Source organism: Lactuca saligna, chromosome 1 (genome assembly GCF_052625555.1).
Source record: "Lactuca saligna cultivar CGN05327 chromosome 1, ASM5262555v1, whole genome shotgun sequence".
Classification (NCBI taxonomy): Eukaryota; Viridiplantae; Streptophyta; class Magnoliopsida; order Asterales; family Asteraceae; genus Lactuca; species Lactuca saligna.
This window is the reverse complement of record NC_136417.1, coordinates 88,169,400-88,190,137: the sequence shown is the minus strand read 5'-3', so window position 1 is coordinate 88,190,137 and position 20,738 is coordinate 88,169,400. Positions and strand designations below refer to the sequence as shown.

At 35.8% G+C, this 20,738-nt stretch overlaps 1 protein-coding gene across 1 annotated transcript; it reads left to right on the top strand.

Moving 5' to 3' along the window:
- Positions 1 to 14,191: 14,191 nt before the first annotated feature.
- LOC145041134 (putative serine/threonine-protein kinase PBL28) lies at positions 14,192 to 16,813 on the top strand. Its single transcript, XM_078989086.1, has 4 exons — positions 14,192 to 14,771; positions 15,427 to 15,529; positions 15,608 to 16,519; positions 16,638 to 16,813. Exons 1-4 carry the CDS (start codon positions 14,263 to 14,265, stop codon positions 16,659 to 16,661), a joined length of 1,548 nt encoding a protein of 515 aa, XP_078845212.1. The 5' UTR covers positions 14,192 to 14,262; the 3' UTR covers positions 16,662 to 16,813.
- The last annotated feature ends 3,925 nt before the right edge of the window (positions 16,814 to 20,738 follow it).

The following is a 20,738-nucleotide window of genomic DNA, read 5'->3' as shown; positions in this document are numbered from 1 at the left end:
ATAAGGTACCTGCCCACACTAAAGGAGATATAGGCCCCACCCACACTCAAATAACTAGGAGATACGAGCCACACCCACACTCTGATAACTATGAGATAAGGGCCTCACCCACACTCAGCTGACTATGAGATACGGGACTTGCCCACACTCACTATCTATGAGATACAAGTGTCACCCATACTAACTATCTATGAGATACGGACCTCACCCACACTCAACTATCTATGAGATACGGGCCTCGCCCACACTCAACTACTAAGCACACATACAAGTATCACACAGACAACAAGTATAAACAAATATATCAATCTATTCTATATGCATACTCAAATAATGCTATGAGTAACGGGTATCACCCATACTCTGCTATCTGTGAGATACAGGCCTCTTCCACGCTCAGCTACTAATCAATATACATAACATATACGGGTTGGCCTTGATGCCTTCGACCCATTCAAACCAGGAGGAAACTCACCTTATTGTCGGATGATAACTGAAACATCTATGCCAAGAATCAGCTCTACTTACTCCCTGAACCAAAACAACCCATTAGAGTTTGAGACTTTTTACGTCATAAAGTTTGAGACATCTATGCCCAGAATCATCAAGTTTGAGACTTTTTACCTCATAAAGTTGCCAAAGATGGACGAGATCCCAAATCTAGTGCTTCTCCTCATGCTCAATGACCTTCTAGTTCTTCCAAGTCCTTCACCAAGCACAAGAACACAAAAAAATCCACTAAAAACCTCTAGTTTCTCAACAAGGAGCTCACAATATGATTTACGGTTTTAAGGAGGCTAATGAGGGCTGGTGGGAAAGGATTAAGTCCTTTAAATAGGCTGCAAAACCCTAGAAATTAGGGTTTCCGACCATCCGGTCTACTCATCAAGTTGAGGCCACTCAACTCGTTGAGTAGCTTACTTAAATCACGCGGTCCTTATAATCTCTACTAGACGAGTTTGGGGCTTCCAACTCGTTGATTTTCCTGATAAACATGAATAAATTACAAATTAAATGCATACCAGGAACAAGATGTTACAATTCTCCCCCACTTGTAGTTCAGGCCCAGCTTGCCTCACTTCCTGAACTGGATGACACCCTTCCAAGGTGACACCTTCAGGAGGACTATATCCCCTACCTAAAACTCTAGGCCTCAATGACGATTGTCGGCATTGATTTTCTGCCGACTCTGAGCAATCTGGAGCCTGCTCCGGACCTGCTAGATCTTCTCTGTGGTCTTGAGTACCGCTTCAGTACTCTCCATGACTCTCTGACCGACCTCGCCCCAACAGATTGGGGTCCTACACTTCCTTCCGTAGAGCATGTTAAATGGAGGTCGATCTATGTTGGTGTGATAACTGTTGTTATATGAAAATTCTGCTAACGGAAGATACGTATCCCAACTACAGCTGAAATCCAATAAACATGAATGCAACATATCCTCGAGAGTCTGGATTTTCCTCTCACTCTACCTATCAGTTGGAGGGTGAAAATTTGTGTGATACCTATTGTTATACGAAAATTCTGCTAACTGAAGATACATATCCCAACTACCGCCGAAATCCAGTACACATACGTGCAACATATCCTTGAGAGTCTGGATCGTCCTCTCACTCTGCCCATAAGTCGGAGGGTGAAAAGTTGTGCTAAAGTGAAGACGAGTACCTATCTCATCATGGAATTACTTCCAAAATCTAGAGGTGAAGTGAAAATCTCGGTCTTACACAACCGACACTAGCACTCCATGACGTACCATCACCTTAAGTACATAGATCTCGGCTAGCTTCTCAGCCAATATACTCTCCTAGATCGGGATGAAATTAGAACTCTTGTTCAACTGATCCACGATGACCCATATCGAACCCACTCCACATGCGGTCCTGAGAAGCTTTGTGATGAAATCCATAGTGATGTCTTCCCATTTCCACACAAGAATCTCCAACGGCTGCATCTTGTTATGAGGTCGTTAGTGCTTGGCCTTAACTTTCATGCAACTCAAGCACCGCTCCACATACCAAGCTATGCCCCGCTCATGCAGGGCCACAAATAATCACGGTGAAGATCCTGATACATCTTCGTCACCGCGGGATGGATGGGGAATCTCGAATTGTGAGTCTCATCCATCAGAACCTTGCATTGTGAGTCTCCGATGCAAGGTCAACAACCCGTGGATGTCATAATCAAATGAGGCCACCAGGCCTACGATCCGCTTATACTTCTGGTGCTATTCTTTCATACCCTCGACCTGCGCCTCCTTGATCCACTCCAACAATGGAGTAATCACTGTCATCCTCAAACATATGTCTCGTATCGATGTTGCAACCGCCTTACGACTGAGCACATCGACTATCACACCCCCATACCACAATGGTGTAAACGTCTGGGGGCAAATGGAGTGACTTCATGTATAGTATCATAATAATTGAATAGTAATGAAACATAGCAACAAAAACATTCATACATTGAAGATTCAAGTATGACATTGTTTACAAAACTCAGTTGTTCAAAAGTTGAAAACAATAACTGAAAAGTGGGAAAAACATGAGGTGACAACGCCGACCCTCAAGAAGGGTTGAGTACCTGTCTACTCGTTTCCTGAGAATACAAGTGATTTTGAAAAGTGTCAAAAATTAAGTTGGTGAGTTCACAAGCATTTTTGCATAAAAAAAGGTTTGTAACTGTTTCGTGAAAGATGGTTTCGTATATTTCCAGAAAATCTGATATTTTCTTTAATATACCGTGAAGTTGTAAGAAATTCATTTGTGTCTTTTCCTTGTAAAGTAATAATGTAAATTTCCAGAAAAGTACAATATTTTCTTAAAGGTGAACTGTGGTCTTAAACCCTAAGAGCATAATGGAAGCGAATATCGTACAGAAAATAGTATGTAGACTTTTGTCACCCTACACTTACCGGTCTAAATGTAGCGAACAACTGATGTGTGGAGTTGTCAATCCTATATAGATCTATATACAACGGTCTCGCTCTCCCTCCAAAAGACTTTGGTTATAATGCAGGACTTAAGGTGTATGCTAGGTAGGTACGGTGAAGGAAAGTCTCACAAGAGCATTAATAGATTTACGTAAACTATGACTCCCCTTTTACTTGCAAACTAACATAATTATACCTTTAAATAATTATATGTATCTTTAAAAAATGTGGTTTTTGACTTCTAAACTATACCAATTATAGTTTATTATGAATGTTTTGTTTAGTCCATTTATATAAACATATATATATATATATATATATATATATATATATATATATATATATAAACATGTAATTTATCATCGTAAGAGGAAATTTGGATCCGTAAACTCTCAGAGCTTAGAAAATGAGTTTACTTTGTCTATAATATTTTTACCTGACGTTAAGTCGTTCCTAACTAGAGCTAAACCGTTCATTTTTGCAGACTGGGCCGAAAATGATCTGAAATGATAGGCAGTTTTGTAAAAATCACCATAAATTATAGAAAAATCGTATGAATGTGTGAAAGTAGTGCTTAAAAAGGTATAGACCTGAACTATATGAATGTTAAACAGTTTTGAAATATATGTAGTTTAAGTAGGGAAAAACAGTCGGTGAACAGACCATAAATTTTATGTAAAAAGCTGATCTTTAAGCATATATATGTTTTTGTAACATAACTTGTATTTTTAGTTTGAAAAGCCATTAGATCATCCAAATAAGATTTTTTTTTTACTTTTATTCCCCCCCCCCCCCCCCCCCAAAAAAAAAAAAATAACTTGGATAAAAATGAAAATGAGGGGTATGAACTCATCTTCAAGCTTAGAACACTTGAAGATGGTTGAAGAACACTTGAAGATGGTATTACGCAATGGATAATAACACATATAAATATGTGTAAATGTAACAAAACTAGGGATGGAAATGGGGCAGGGATGGGGTGGGTTTACCATCCCCATCCCCATCCCCAACGGAGGCGGGGAATCTAATCCCCTCCCCATTAGATTTTGGGCTTATCCCCGACCCATCCCCCGCCCATCCCCAACTGTTTCCGCTTTGATTCGGTTACGTTGTTTTGTCACTTTATTCCCGCTCATGCTAAAATCTGATTCCGAAGCAACTGAAGAAATTGGAATGGCTAAGATATCTCTAGCAATCTTCTGTAATATTGGAAACTTAGAACCATTACACTTCCACCACATTAATATGTCAAAGCCCTCCTCATTTGGTAACCACTTCTCAGCTAAATAATCATCCAACTCAGTTTTTTCCAATCCATCATCCTCAGAAAGCATATTCTCGAAATCCAACTCCCATGTTGATTTGCTTAAAGTAGAACCCCTTCCCTCAAAGACGTTTGTTTCACATTGTCGTTTCCAAGAAGCTCCTTGTTTTGCATTATGTTTCTTTTTATACTCTTCAAATAACTCAGTAATTATGTTGCGTACTTGCATAATCTCACTTCTTGCTTCATTCCCATATAACTTTGGAAAGAAATAATTGATCAACTTTAACTTATACCTAGGGTCTAAGACAATTGCTACACTCATAACATTATGTATTACATTCCAATACTTCACAAATTTGGTCAACATAGTTGATGCCATAGACTTATAACATTATTATTTGATACGCTCCAACTCAACAACGATAGTTTCATGTCACAAATTAATGGGAAGAATATGTTTGATGTGGGATATTTGGTACCAGAAATTTTTTCAGTCACTTGATAGAACAATTTCAGTTTTTCATAAACATTTGATGCCATATTCCATTCATCTTCACTAGGCAAGCAAACATAATGTTTATCTTTTTTGCTCAAACGATTAAAAACTTCTTTTTACTCCAAAGCAACACTCAACATCATATAAATGGAATTCCATCTTGTTTTGCAATCAAGAAGCAACTCTTTTTGGCAATTAACACCCACTTGCCGAGCAAAAAGTCTAAAATCTTGTATTCTTTTAGGAGAACTTGTCCAATAGGAGACACTATTCCTAACAGTTTCAATTGCATTGGCAATCACAGAAAATCCATCTTGCACAATAAGATTAATTATGTGTGCACAACATCGCATATGAAATATTCTCCCCTTCAAAATTAGCGATGAAGTAGTAAGCGTACCTAAAAGCTTGTCAACGATGGCATCATTTGTTGAACAATTGTCAAGTGTTAATGTTGACAACTTGTTGTCAATGTTCCACTCCAGAAAGCATTCCATCATAGCTTGTGACAATGCATCAGCAGTGTGTGGAGATGGTACATTTGTAAAGCTGCATTAAACAAAATACAACACTTACAAACTTCATCCAATATAACTTACAAATAATAATATTAGTTATAGTAAATACCTCATAATTTGATTTTGTAACTTCCAGTTGACATCATTATAATGTGCTGTGATTGCCATGTATCCTTTCTTTTGGTTACTTGCTGTCCACATATCAGACGTGAGAGCAATCCTACTAGCATTCTCTTCAAAACATTTCAAGATATGACATTTTTTATCTTCGTATACCTTCATTATATCGCCCTTAACTGTATTACGACAAGGCACCTTAAATAAAGGTTGAAGACTTTCGGTATACTTTCAAAAACCATAATGTTCAACAATGGAGATTGGGTAATCATGAATTATAATCATCTTTGCTAGTTCATCTCTAGACACTTTAGCATCAAATGAATATTTACTCATATAAGCTTTACCATCAACAGTTTTTTGTCCTTGAACCAATATATGTTGCCTAATGTATCTTGTATTTTTCCTAACACATATCCTGTAATGATCTTTCAAATGTGTTGTTCCATCATTGGATCTACCAGTCAGTTGTTTCTTGCAATGTACGCACTTCACCCATCTACGAACACCATCAACAAAAATCGGATCAAAATGGTTCCAAGAAGCGGATTTCAACCTTTTCTTAGGATTATTTTCTACAACTTCTTGTTCATTATTTTCTACAGCTTCTTGTTCATTGTCCTCAAGTTCATCTTCATCATTCATGATTGGTTGTTTATCATTTTCTGGTGTAGCCATCTAAACTTAAAAAAAAAAAACACAATTTGTAACATCAAATATAGTCTAAACATCATAAAATCTACACAAAAACATTGATTATAAACATAAATTCATCATCATCATCCAAAATCTAAAAAATAGAGTATGAACATCATAGAATCTACACTCTACACAACAATATCAAATTGGAAAATTATAAAAACATATTTGGAATGGTGTATTAAGAATAATATGCACAACAAGTCAACAACATCCTAAATTCGCTGTAATGCAAATTATGTCAAACAAAAGATGAGAATTGAGAAGCAGTGAAGCACGATTGTCGATTGGAGTAAGGAGAAAAAAAAGTCTGTAACCTGTATCGAACGATTGGAGACTTGGAGTAAAGATGAGAATTGAGTGCCGCTGATGGTTTGCGAACGAATGTAAGATTAAATTAGAATCTGAATCTCGTCTTTCTCACTCTCGGTTTGTAGCAAATCGCAATCTGTGAGATGGTCTCACAGTCTCGTGTGCGGTGTGTCTCACGAATTGTCACTCAGTCGCCAATTGCCAAAGCCCAAGGGTTAAAGCGAATCGACAGATGAGATGATCAATTGATCGTCGTGATTGTAATTTGGATATCGGAAATTCGGAATATGATTGCTGCGGCCTGCGAGACATTAGGAATTAGTGAATTACCGATTCTAATTTCAATTTGGGTCATATTTCAATTAAACTATATAACATTTATATCTATAATGAATTGATATAAACTAACACTAATATATTATATGTATATTTGGGTATAATATAATCGGGGGAGGGGCGGGTTGGGGAATAGCATACCCATCCCCGTCCCCAACCCCACTTTTTGTCATACAGGAATCCCCGGCCCCATACCCGTTACCCAATTTTGCGGGGAATACCCATCCCCAGTCGGGGCGGGTTAACCGGGTTCCCCAGTGGGTCGGGTTATATTGCCATCCATAAACATAACTAGTATGAATGTGTATAAAACCACTAGATTAACAAGGAATGCTTACCAAAAATCCTAGGAACCAACTTGGAGGGATGGATCTTTGGAAGACTTGAACTTGTTCTTAAGAGTATTATGCAGGAATGAAGAAGATATAAAGATGAAGACACAGGGGGAGAGGTGAACGAAATTTATGGGGGAGGTAGGGTGGTGGGATGGGTAGGGGTAAGGGGTGGGGTGAGGTGATGTTTGTATTGTTATATGTTGGGTAATGGTCTTGATACATGTTAGTTAATGCTTTATATTGGGAAAAGATGTAACAATCATGTCACTAAGTCAAATCTTCTTTTATATATATATATATATATATATATATATATATATATATATATATATATATATATATAAATCTAGGTATTTTGTAAAAGTGGGGTGATTTTTATAAAAATATGATATTCTTTATAAAATGTGTGGTATTTTTATAAAGAAAATATGGTATAAATGTTGTATAAATATTTAATTTGAATTATAAAAATTCAAATTATTAATAAAATTATTATTATGAAAAATAATAATATGTTACACGAAAATTAGGTTGATCCCTAAATTCTTTTCGTTAAAAGTTCGGTGTTTTAGGCCGGGTATGGAATTTGTCGTATTTGGTGACGAATTCACCAAAAATTTGTATTTGTAGCATCTGTTATGAATTAGTCATGTGGTGTAAGGATTATGAATTACACTACATCGTGTTATGAATATTATTTATACTAAAACAATATAAATTTGAATTACCGATTTGTTACAATACTAACTTTATTTAGGGTTTATGTTCTATAAGTTCCAATAAGAGTGGTGCTTTGTATTATAACTTGCCAATTGTACATTGGACGCATTATGGAATATCACAGTTCACCTAAAATTCAAATACAAGTTGAGTTGACCTGGTTGACTTTGTTTGACTCATATATGATAGTTGTCACATCATTCCCCGTTAGAGGGAATTTCGCCCCGAAATTAGCATCTAGGACAGCTCTTGCAACTAGGAGAAAAGTTGTGGGTATCTTTGTTTCATCTGATCTCTTTGTTCCTAGGGAAATTTAGGTCCCTACTTGGTGTTCCAACGGACCTTCGCTATTGGTATTTAACCTTGCTCTTTTGGTTTCCCTGCCCATGATCCCCATGTGTTCAACCTCAGGGTGCATGTTCAACTCAAGGAGATATGGGCTCCGCCCGCACTCGACTAACTAGGACATCCGGGCCTCGTCCATACTCCGCTAACTATAAGATATGGGCCTCGCCCACACTCAACTAACTATGAGATACGCGCCTTGCTCATATTCACTATCTATGAGATACGGGCCTCACCCATACTCACTATCTATGAGATATGGGTCTCGCCCACAATCAGCTATCTATGAGATATGGGCCTCGCCTACACTCAACTACTAAGCATACATATATGTATCACACAGACAAAAAGTATAACCAAATCAATCAATTAGTTCTATATCCATACTCAAATAATGCTATGAGATACGAGCCTCGCCCACACTCTTGCTATCTATGAGATATGGGTCTCGCACACACTCAACTACTAATCAATACACATACATATACAGGTCATCCTTGGTGCCTTCAACCCATTCAAACCAAGAGGAAACTCACCTCACTGTCGGATGATAGCTGAAACATATATGCCCGAAATCAACTCTACTAACTTCCTGAACCAAAACAACCCCTTATATACCATTCCATACTCATAACCCTTAAGGGTCAATTCTGGTCAAGTCAAACTCAAAGTCAAGTCAAAGTCAACGCTCCGAGTTGACTCAACTCATCGAGTTTACCCTTCAACTCGTTAAGTTCTGATGAATCACAGAATCATGAAATCGCGATCTAACTCGTCGAGTTTTCCTCCAATCCGCCGAGTTTCTCCTTGTTAACAAAAACGGGACTTTCCTAGTACAACTCGTCGAGTTCCCTTGTGGACTCGCCGAGTTCCTTCAATAGAATCAGGAATATTCGACCCAACTCGTTGAGTCCCTCCATGAACTCATTGAGTTCCTCATAGCTCTTAGTCTACTACATCATTTCCTTAGATCTAAGGTTCCAGAATATAGATCTACATTGTTTCCATGGTATATATCTATAAAGTCGATGATTTGATGGATTTGCATGACTCAAATGGACCCAATCTCGAGATATAGAAACCTACTTCTATGGATATGGTATTTTCTTGGACAAGAACGGGTTTAGGACCCTTTTTATGAATTTAAGGACCAAGTAACACTAAGAATGGAATTTTGTAGCATTAGGACTATGCAGGTTATCATGCTCCAAAAATGGCGTCCAAAAAGATCCACAAAACAACACTAATATAGATCTAAGCTATTAATCATCAAGTTTGAGACTTTGTACCTCAGAAAGTTGCCAAAGATAGACGAGATCCCAGATCTAGTGCTTCTCCTCAAGCTCAATGACCTTCTAATTCTTCCAAGTCCTTCACCAATCACAAGAACACACAAAAATCCACTCAAAACCTCTAGTTTCTCAACAAGGAGCTCACAATACAATTTAAGGTTTTAAGGAGGCTGATGAGGTCTGATGGGGAAGGATTAAGTCCTTTAAATAGAATGCAGAACCCTAGAAATTAGGGTTTCCTGCCAGCTGGTCTGCTCGTCGAGTTGAGGCCTCTCAACTCGTTGAGTATGTTACTTAAATCAGGCGGTCCTGATAATCTCTACTTGACGAGTTTGGGGCTTCCAACTCGTCGAGTTGCTCTGTAACATTAATAAATTATAAATTAAAATCATACTAGGAACCAGGCGTTATAGTAGGTTCAAGCATTTAAAACACATTTGCATCCTATTATTATGATTGATAGAACACATCTAAAAAATGAAATACTTGGGCATGATGTTCTTAGTAGTAGGCAGGGACGGTAATAATTGAATCCTTCCTATATCATTTGGTGTTGGAAAAACATGGATATTATTTTATAGCAAGACTCTAAGACTGTATTATGGATATGGACTCTTTCGCTATCAAGTATGATAGAGCCAATTCCATTGAAATGGCCATTTAAGTCATCTTACCCAAACACTCTATTGTCGTCATTTGTTGATGAATATGAGAGCAAAGATTGGAAAACAAGACATAATCAAAATTTTATTTTTGGAGACTGCAAAAGCTTATTGGGAGTCTTATTTCAAAGAAAGCTTGGCTAGATTATGATGTGCACTATCTGATGAATGTCGTACATAGGTAGACATAATAGGTAACCACAAATGGGCAAGGTCATTTTTCCTTGTGGTTCATTATAATTTAATGACATCAAACAATTCCTATTCTATCAATGCGTTATCAAAAGACGCACAGAAACTACCATTAGCAATGTTGTTTGACTTCTTTCGAGGAACAATGTAATAATGATGATGTCAACGACATAATAGTGGATGTACGTTATATAAATTATAGTACTTTCAAATTATTTTACCATAACTTATTATTCATGACAATATGTTTTTATTCTTTATAGCTAAAAGTTTAAAACATGTTATTGAGTATGCTAAGAAGGTTATCAAAAAAGAGGATCAACAAATCCTCCAGTTTCGGGTATACTTGATTGATACAAACAAATTGAAGTGACTGATCAAATTAAAAATGGTATAGTCAAGTTGGAATATTGTTTCTGTACATGTGAGAAATGAAAATTGTTGGGTATACCTTGTACTTATGCTATGGTGGTATTCAAGGAATTGAGATATCAACACTACAATAAATAGGTGTCGTCGTACTTCACAATGGAAACATATTGAGCAACATATATAAAGATTGCATTTCTTATACCAGTTCCAACTAAATTCGAACAACCGGAAGAAGTCATTGTTGTATTACCACCATTGATGGACAACGGACAAGCCAAACTTCCACGAAACCATAATTATATCCCATCCTAACATGAAGATCCGATTTAGAAAAAAAAGCATTTGTTACCTAAGGATCGATCACACAATCGGTAATTGTGATGCTCAGTTTCTAGTAAATTCAATAAAATGGAATCTTCAAGTAAGACTATGTCAAGTGTCAAAAGTAAGAGTAAGTCTAATAGTAGATATAATGTGAAAGCTGGTAAGCAAAGTAGTCAAGAGTATGATATTGTTGATCTAAAGTACCCTTAGTCATGTTTGTGCCAAATTAGAAAATTCTAAAAATGTTTAAAAAGTTGTGTTCGGTCAAATAAACTTGTTTATACTACATTATCATAAGGAAATTGTCTACAACATACACAAACGCCAATACTCAAATGTCAGGTAAATTTGCAGTCTCCATCCATGGCCAACTCTCAGACCTCGACAAAGCAGCACACTCCTGTAGAGTAGGTTGGAACATCTCATTATGGGGAACCTCCATAAAACAATAAATCAATTCTCTCATAGAAACTTATACAATAAAAGTTAAACTAAGATACGGACATTAGTAACATCAAGGACACATGTACAACCATCAGCCTTTAAACGCCTCAACTGAGGGTATGCAACTACCCAAGGGGTACTATCTATCCTACTGTTGGGAAATGTCTCCATGATCCAAATCTATAAAATTAAGATTTCAAATAACTAACAAACATAATAATGTTAAAATACTTTTTGTAGAAAAAGTCTTGTGAAAGATATTGTATATACCTTAAATACATAAACAAATCCTTGCATAAAATATGTAGGTAAAGATAACATTCAACTACTTGTAAGCGAAATCCCATACTATTCTTCCCTATGGCTACCTATGTCAACAGTAGCATGTAATAATTATAAATTAATATATATTTGATATAATATACATTCGCTATAATCTAAATAACTTTATACCTTTTAAACTCATCCAAATCAGAGATGAGTGCAAGATATTCATCTTGAACCGGTTGTCGAGGGTATCTTCGAAAAAATCCCTACTCTAGCATATGCATCAAGGAGACTCTTATAACCAGTGGTTGAACCAGAAATTTTGATATGAGGGTACAAACATTGTCAATATATTATATGTAGTTATAATCTTTTTAGTTGGGAATGCAATAACATAAAATATGTTTACAAATAATATTATATATATATATATATATATATATATATATATATATATATATATATAACAAATTTTTGGGGTACTGTAGTACCCTCAACGCCCCCATCTAGCTCCGTCACTGCTTATAACGTCTCCTTCTGATAAGCAATGATTTGAAGTATTAAACAATTGAATAACGTTAGCAACTTTCACTGACTTTGAACCCAAGACAAATGGAAATGCACACTATTTGAACTGTGTCAAAGAAAAAGTAGCCCAAAGATAGTCCCCAAACTGAAATATGGTAATAAAGCAGAAAGCTCTCTTGTCAATGCAAACCCAGTAGTCGCCTATCAGAAATAGAAATTCCTCCTGATCAACATGAGGATAAGTAGTAGTCTCCTTGCACATAAGGTAACAACATAGTAACATATGAAATTCTACCCACATCGACATGTTAACATAAACAATAAAACAGGAAGCCTAAACATGGCCGCATGTTCGGGGTTGTGTAGACGGGTCATGATTTCCCTATCGAGTTTAATTTTGCAGGTTGTAATCATAATTACTTCATATGTTCGGTCATGGTACAATGAAAATAATTTTAACTAGGCAAGTGTTGCATGTTACGGGCTAAAAGGACACCATTCTGGAATAAGGGCATCATTCCAGAATATACTGGAACAGTTCTCAACATTCTGGATATGTTTTGCATATTTCGGAACAATTCTACACATTTCAGATCAACGTATTTTGGACTTGTTTCAAATAAATTCAAAAGTATTTATTCTTTTTTTAAATTCAGTTGTTCTAGTACATACATATACCCACATATAATCATAAAAAAGCCTAAAAAACTAAAATTCGAAGGAAAACGACTTATATTTGTAATCGCATCAACTTATAAGAAAAAAAATGAAAATTTCTTAATTTATCTCTTCACTGTTAAAACAATACATTTTTTTTTAAATTAATGTGGTTCGGAACAATGGGTTTAGACTCTGAAAATGAGGTCCGAATTCCGAAACAGTGAGTTCGAAACAACGGTCCGTCATGTTATTTACAGGGGGCTACATTACTGCATCAAACCACTTTACCCGTTCATTGTTTGGAATTCAGGTCAACATTCTCGACTGAATATTCAATTTTCAAAAATAAATTTAAACAAGTTATCTTTTCAAAAAAAACCACAAAAATAATTAGATTATTCAAATTTCCCTTTGAATATATATTATTAAGATATAGTTGTTTATTTGTATTTTATTAAAATTTAAAAGAGAAAGAGATAGTAACTTGAACTAAAATTACCAGCAACTCGTGGCGGCATGGTGATGGTCCCCTCCCCCTTCCAACCTCTACCTCCTCTGTCTCCAACACACGACCACTCTCCTGCTCCCCTCCCCCCTTCCAACTCCATCCCTAAACTCATATCGTTCACCTACGCATGTGATACGATCTAGGAGAAAATGATATATCGACTGAGGAAAAACATGTGACTTTTCACAGTCCTCCCCACGTCACATGATCTGCGTAAACCCCTTTCATACTAAAATTTTGTTGTTTCTTTAAAACTCACATCATACCCACCCGAATTCGTTTAAGTAATCACTTTTTTTCAGTATTAAGAATTTTTTATTCAATTTAGTCTTAAAAATATGTAAGGGTTTTGAATGTTTTTGTGGGTGTTCAATCTTCTGTATTAAGAGTTTATTGTTTGTTTATATGTCCACAGTGGCTGCTTCCTTTGTTGAGAAGGGAAGTCGATGCCTAAGTCGTCGTATGTGAATTCTTACTTTATTTGGTAGTAGGTTAGATTGAAATTTAGATGTGAAATGTACTTGTATAATCATCTTACTAAAGGAGGGATTTTCCAATAGTTGTCTCTTTGACTCTTTCAACGAAATGGACCATTTTTATAGTTTACTCCAAAATACATAATTACAGAAGTTAATTTACTCGAAACATTAGGATCCAAATTTTGAAAAGTTGTGTTTTTCTGTACAAATAATTCTCAAAATAAAAATTTTAGTATATGATGTAATCCTCAACGTCATATATCTAGAACCAGTTTCTTGGTAATTTCTTATCTCCATATCACAACTCGTAAGTTTCCAAGAAAATTCATAAAAAGAAAAAGAAGAGATGCATCATTATCAAAAGTAGTTGTTGACTTTGACTTCCTTTAGAAAAAAACCACTACATAGCTGCACCCATTACTCTTACTCTGATTGTAAATCTATTCTAAAACAATCCAAAATGGTTATCCTCAATCATACCAAACAACGATCTTCATCTTCTTCACCAATTCATGGTCATAAGTATAAGTATGACGTATTTTTAAGCTTTTGCAGTATGGACACAGGTCGCAGTTTCACAGATCATCTTTGTAACGCCATCAAGCATGCCAATATCACTACCTTCTTTGATGATGATTTGATTGAAACAGGGGTATATTTGAAACCAGGATGGGAGAGTGCCATTAAAGCATCTAGGGCTTCTGTTGTAGTGTTGTCGACGAATTATGCTCATTCACAATGGTGCCTTAATGGATTGGCACTTATCCTCGAGCAACATTCGACAGTTATCCCCATCTTTTATCATGTTGAGCCCAGTTTCTTTGAAGATGCGATGGCTGGGTTTAGACGTGTGATGGAGGCAATGACAAATGAAGATAAAAGAAGTCGATTGGCTGAAAAGATTGACAGGTGGAATAAAGCATGTACACAAGTTGCTACATTAAAAGGGATGCAATTAGGTTTCGATCGGTAATCACTTTCTTACCCATATTTCCACTCTCCTTCATTTTGTTTGCTTCAGGTGTGTCAATATAATCTTCTTCATTTATATTCATTACAATAGGCTTCTTCAACTTCGATCAATATTGACATATTTTTAATTTATTCAAATTAGATAAAGAAGATGCATAACTGATCTATGTTTTCAATTATGTGATATCATATATGAAATCGTATATAGATGGATAATTGTAGTGACAAATTTTTATTATAGCACAAGCTAAGTTATTTAGATAAAACAATTTAAATAGTTTTATACGCTTTCTATTAAAAGCCAAAGTTTGAACGATATGCTATTTTCGTGGCATTTTTGTTGAGATTCATGCAAACCCACATTGATAACCAGTTTGAAGGTCTTGTTGAAACATAATATTATTTTATTATTTTACCATAAGTTAAGTTATTTAGATAAACCATTTTAATTTTATACATAAACGTTACGCCAATACACATTATATATCTATGTGGTTACAAGTGCAAATATGATATGGAAAACTTAATTAAACATAATAGCTTAACATGTGCCATTTTTATTTTAGCTATAGATAAATAAAATCTTCAAAATTGATGTGTTAGTTTTTTGGATTGTGTTTTGCATGTTTTATTTAAATCAAGTTAATTCCAGGCGAGAGACAGAGTTTATTCAAGATTTTGTTAAGTACATCTACCGTAGATTACGCATATCCACAAGGAGTCCTCTGCCACTAGACCGGAGGTTTCATCGAAAGGTTAGTTACGGAAATAGTGTATATAAGTATGTTTGTTACACACAGGTTCAATGTTAATTAGTCCAGGTCATGTTTCAGATGAAACAACCAAATATCCTCAAATTCCCTTTACACACCATAAAAAGTTGTACCCAAGACTTCAATGAAAGAAATATCATTGGGAAGGGTGGATACGGAAGGGTCTACAATGGAATCCTCACCTGGGGAGATCATGTAAACGAGCAAATTGCTGTAAAACGGCTAGATGTCACTAATGGTCAAGGTAACAAGGAGTTCCGCACTGAGCTCACAATGCTTTCACAGTATCAGCACAACAACATTGTAACCCTTTTAGGGTTTTGTGATGATAACAAGGAAATGATCCTAGTTTACGAATATGCAAGCCATGGAAGCCTTGACACACATTTGCGTAACCCTTCGGCTGGACTTTCATGGCCACAACTTCTCAAAATATGCATTGATGTTGCTTCTGCATTGGACTATCTTCATAATCAAGTCGCAGAAAAGCACAGAATAATACACCGTGATATAAAAAGTGCAAATATTTTGTTGGACCAGAATTGGAATGCAAAACTTGGGGATTTTGGGTTGGCTAGGATAGGACTAGCAAATCAACAAAACACCATAGTGATCACTAACCCTGCCGGTACACATGGTTATTGTGACCCACAATACGAAAGAACAGGTTCATTAACAAAAGAATCGGATGTCTACTCTTTTGGTGTTGTTTTGTTTGAAGTTTTGTGTGGAAGGTTGGCGTGTGTTCTAAGTTACCATGATGAGCGTCGGTTCCTTCATCGATTTGCTCCAACTTGCTACAAAAATGGTGAGCTAGACAAGATAATTCATCCAAAAGTAAGGAAAGACATCAAACCAAAAGTGTTGCGCAAGTTCTCAGGTATTGCTATGCGATGCTTGCATGAAACTCGGGAAGAACGACCTACAATTGTTGAGGTTGCGTCCCAACTTAAGAAGGCCATGAAAATGCAAGTAAGTTTGAATATCATGTTTTTTTTCCATTTTAATAATTTGCATAATAATATTCTGAGGCACAATATAAGATTAGTTGCTTGACATAAATATTTTTTGATTGATCATCACTTTGAAGGTGACATCCTCTAGGATGTGTTAACTCGGACACTACCTCCTTCATGACATTGATTATCAACTCCCATGATGCTCGGGATTCGAAGTCTAGTTTCAGTTTAGGTTGTTCAATGTTTCTATAATCGATGCACAACTCCTTGTTTTTTTTCATCTTCAATTTTATGGTTATTTTTGTTATATTTTTTTTTCCTCTTATACAATTTTGTGTAATTATTGCTCATTCTTCATCACTACTTAGAAGATAAGATCCCTCCAAATGTGAAATTACTTTTGAGGAGGTTACCACCATGACAACGTGCAACATCAAGATATTAAAAGAAGAGACCATCCTACCTAAAATTTCTCGTGTCATGTTCTTGAATTTTTTTAGGAAGGAAAGAGATGGGAAGGAAATGAACACTCCGTTTCCGAATTCAACTTAACAAAAGAAAAGAAAGGAAATGGGTGGAAGTGAGAAGAAAATAAAAGAAATTAGTGTTCCCGAGTTTCAGTAAAAGATAGAAGTGGAAGGAAATGGAAGGATCACTTTCCCTCCTAATTTTTCTTCCGATTTGGAAGAATTTGGAGAGATAGAAGAAAATGTTTAATTTTCCTTCCATTTGTCATCAACTCGGGAACACAAAAGACAAATTTGTTTTCCTTTCCTGTCTTTTCTTTTCTCTCATACAACTCGGGAACTAGGCAGAAAGGTTAACAACTCTTTCCCTCCAAATCATCCTAAAAATGGGAGGAAATGAATCTTAGAAAAAATCCTTTGCTTCCCCACTCAATCCCTCCATTTTCTATTCTTTCCTTTCTTATATGAATCTCGAGAACACTTATTTCCTTTCAGTTCCCTCCCTTTCCCTCCTAACAAAAACTCAAGAACACATATTTCCTTCTATTTGCTTCTCTTTCCTCCCCTTTCTTTCTTTAAAAAAACTTGAGAATAGGGCATTAAAGTTGGCCACCATGAAAACATGATGCAAACTAACATAATTTAAAAGGATTCTGCAAGGAGAAACTAAGAGATGGAATTCAAATTTTTGTAAATAGAAAAAATGATTAAGTAATAAGAGAGACTAAAACAACCATTGTACTTAAATTTTTCTGAAAAAAATAAATAAAAATATATAAATTCTTGCAATAGGCCAACATCCAACCATTCCCCAACGAGAGCCTACACTACACAAATGGGTACCGAAGTGCTCCAAAAGGCATTGTGCAAGTGGGTCCTCCATTTTGTAATGGAGCCTGCTAAATGGATGAGTATAAATGATAAAATTTTAGTATTTTTTGTTTTTATTTTTAATCGAAAATTTATTTTGAAATTTTGTGGAAATTTACATTCAAGTGTAATATATGTTCAAATGTCGTATTATAGAGGTAAGATTTCTTAGTGTGTAACGATCTAATTTTCCAAAGGAAAAAATTTTTATTTTTAAATAATCAAAATATTTCCAATAAACCACAAAATCTCAAGAACAGTTGTTTTCAATCTCATAACATCAACAAGTTTATTTCAAATATCAGAGTGTCCCATAAAAACGCCTGAGAGAGTGCATGACGCGCCATTAAGCCTTGCCTTTGCCCTTAGGCTTAGAAGTACCTAAAACAATCTAACAAATTGTAAGATGATGCTTAGTGAGTTCCTCAGAGTACACCCGACACAATCCACACAATCCACATAATCACATAATCCATATTAGCAATAAAAGCTATATAAACCATATAAGGAATGCACACAACATATAAGGATATTGTGGGTTCCCCCAGGGTCTTACTCCAGGATGCCATCGGCTGCCCATATGGTCTTACATCTAAATTTCATGGCCTCTCCCATGGTATTTAATGGGAAAGCCATGGGCTCTCCACATGGTCTTATATCCAAGTGTCATGGGCTCTCCCATGGTCTTCCATACTAATATACCACATATACTTAAGGGTTTTGAGCATTCTAACACTCCTAAGGTGTGCATACAACCCCTGAAATCTTGGGTGTATGTTTTCTTTATTATACATGCAAACTTTCATTTTTCCAATGTTTCATCCTAACTAGCATATCATGAAGTATATGTAATACAAAAATCTACTAGAATGACATACCTTTTCTTGTAGCTTGATTCCTTAAGCCTTTAAGAGCCTATCACCCCAAGTGTGATGCCTCAAATGCTTCATACAACATCACCAACAAATGGAAGAACTTGAGAGAAGTGTACTTGCACACAAAATTCGGCTAGCCCCCATTCCTTTCACTTAGGTGCCAATTTTGGTAGCCTTAGGATCTCTTATATAGTGTGGCAAGCTGGTGTCACACCATGTAAACCCTAATGACTTTCCATATCCCTCATGCTCCATGGGTTAAAACCTCCATGGATCATCCATGGGTCACCACATGGGTTTAGCCCAACATAAAGAACTATGGATCATAAGCCCACTTTATAAGAATGAATGATTTACCAAATCAACCCCGTATATTTAATTAGTCTCTTTTGATCACAAAATTAATTCCAAATTAATTCTTGATCAATACTTATTAAATAATAAGATTTCATATTAATATATTAGAACTTATAAGATATTAATAAATCATAAATATCCTCTTCTTAAAAGTCCATCATTTATATTGTTCCGGTGCCATTCAACCCAAATGTACAGTGCTACTCTCGGGTCAAGTACATACCAATTATAGTTATGAGCTTAGACACTAAATCCAACAGTCTCCCACTTGGATAAGTCTAATAACTATAACTGCAAGTATGAGTTAAAACACCGACTAGCAATCGTTCTTAAAAGCCTCTGTCAAAACGAGACGCTCCATTTTAGATAAGTAATCATATAATCCTCTGTTCAAGATATCAGCCGGACAAATACATGGAAAAACGTCATACTTATTGTCCAAGAGTTTGTTTCCTGATTTCCGATTTGTTTGACATAGAACTCAATCGAACACATCAATTTAGTTCTGACCGGGCCCGGAATATAAGTCAAAACAAAATCATCGAGGGGCCCAAGATATCGTTTTTAATCCCCCAAGGACTAAAAGAAACAGATAAACTTCGACTCATATGCTTGTACTAACTATTCATCAAATTGTACACAACAACACGTTTTATAACATCGAGTTACCGATGCGTTTTCATACTATCAATGTACAACCAATTCATAGTCAACAACTCATATATCTAGGTTTGAAGACTTATATGATATTATCATCTCACGATCACTCGAGAAAAATTCCATGAAGTGATACAAGTGAGCGCGGGTTGAATTCAATACTCAGACCTTATGAGCACTTATGAATGTTGCAGCAAACTTTGCTATGTCTAATACCATTAAGACAAATCTACAAACCAAATTCATGAAAGTCTTGATTTAATACCTACTTCCAACGAGTGATCGACTGTGGATATTTTGAATAATGTAATTATTCTGGAAGTTAAAACATGAAAAAATGAAACAATAGTAAATGATTGACACAAGAAAGTACCATACTAGTAAATAAAAAGCATATTTTATTTAAACATCAAATATCAATCACATTTCAACTATTAAACATCAATAGTTACTTTTAATATTGGAGGTGGGGACTGGGTAGAGAGAGATGGGGGGAGGTGGTATGATAAGGAGGTGGTGGGTGGGCATTTCTTTTATTTTTACTTAATTAAAAACACTGAAATAAGTGTAAAAAATGTAAAACAAGTATAAGGGTTATAATAGGCATTCAGGTTGATAGTAAACAAAATTGATAATAAGTTAAGTTTGGTAGAAATCTGATTTTAGACCACTTATGTAAGTCAGAACGTTTTTGGAACAAAAACAAAGTTTTTTGACAAGGACCTGGACCTTTCTTGAATATTCTCTGAATTTGGGGTACACAAACACCTTCGTTTCATCTGCTAATTCTCATCCATTCCCAAAACAAACTCCATCAAAGTAACCAATCTTTTCCCTTTACCTAATATCCATGGCTGAAATCGTTGCTACCGCTCTTATCAGTGTGATGTGTGAAGAAACTCATCTCTGATGACTTGATGAAGCTGGCACGATCTAAAGGAATTGATACCTAGATGAACAAAATGAAGAATACCTTGCCCATGATCCAAGCTGTAGTTGCTGATGC

Excerpts from the sequence above, each read along its gene's own strand:
- LOC145041134 (XM_078989086.1), top strand. The coding sequence starts at position 14,263 with ATGGTTATCCTCAATCATACCAAACAACGATCTTCATCTTCTTCACCA. Across the intron at positions 15,530-15,607 it reads ACCGGAGGTTTCATCGAAAG|ATGAAACAACCAAATATCCT; the intron begins GTTAGTTACGGA and ends GTCATGTTTCAG. Across the intron at positions 16,520-16,637 it reads AGAAGGCCATGAAAATGCAA|GTGACATCCTCTAGGATGTG; the intron begins GTAAGTTTGAAT and ends ATCACTTTGAAG.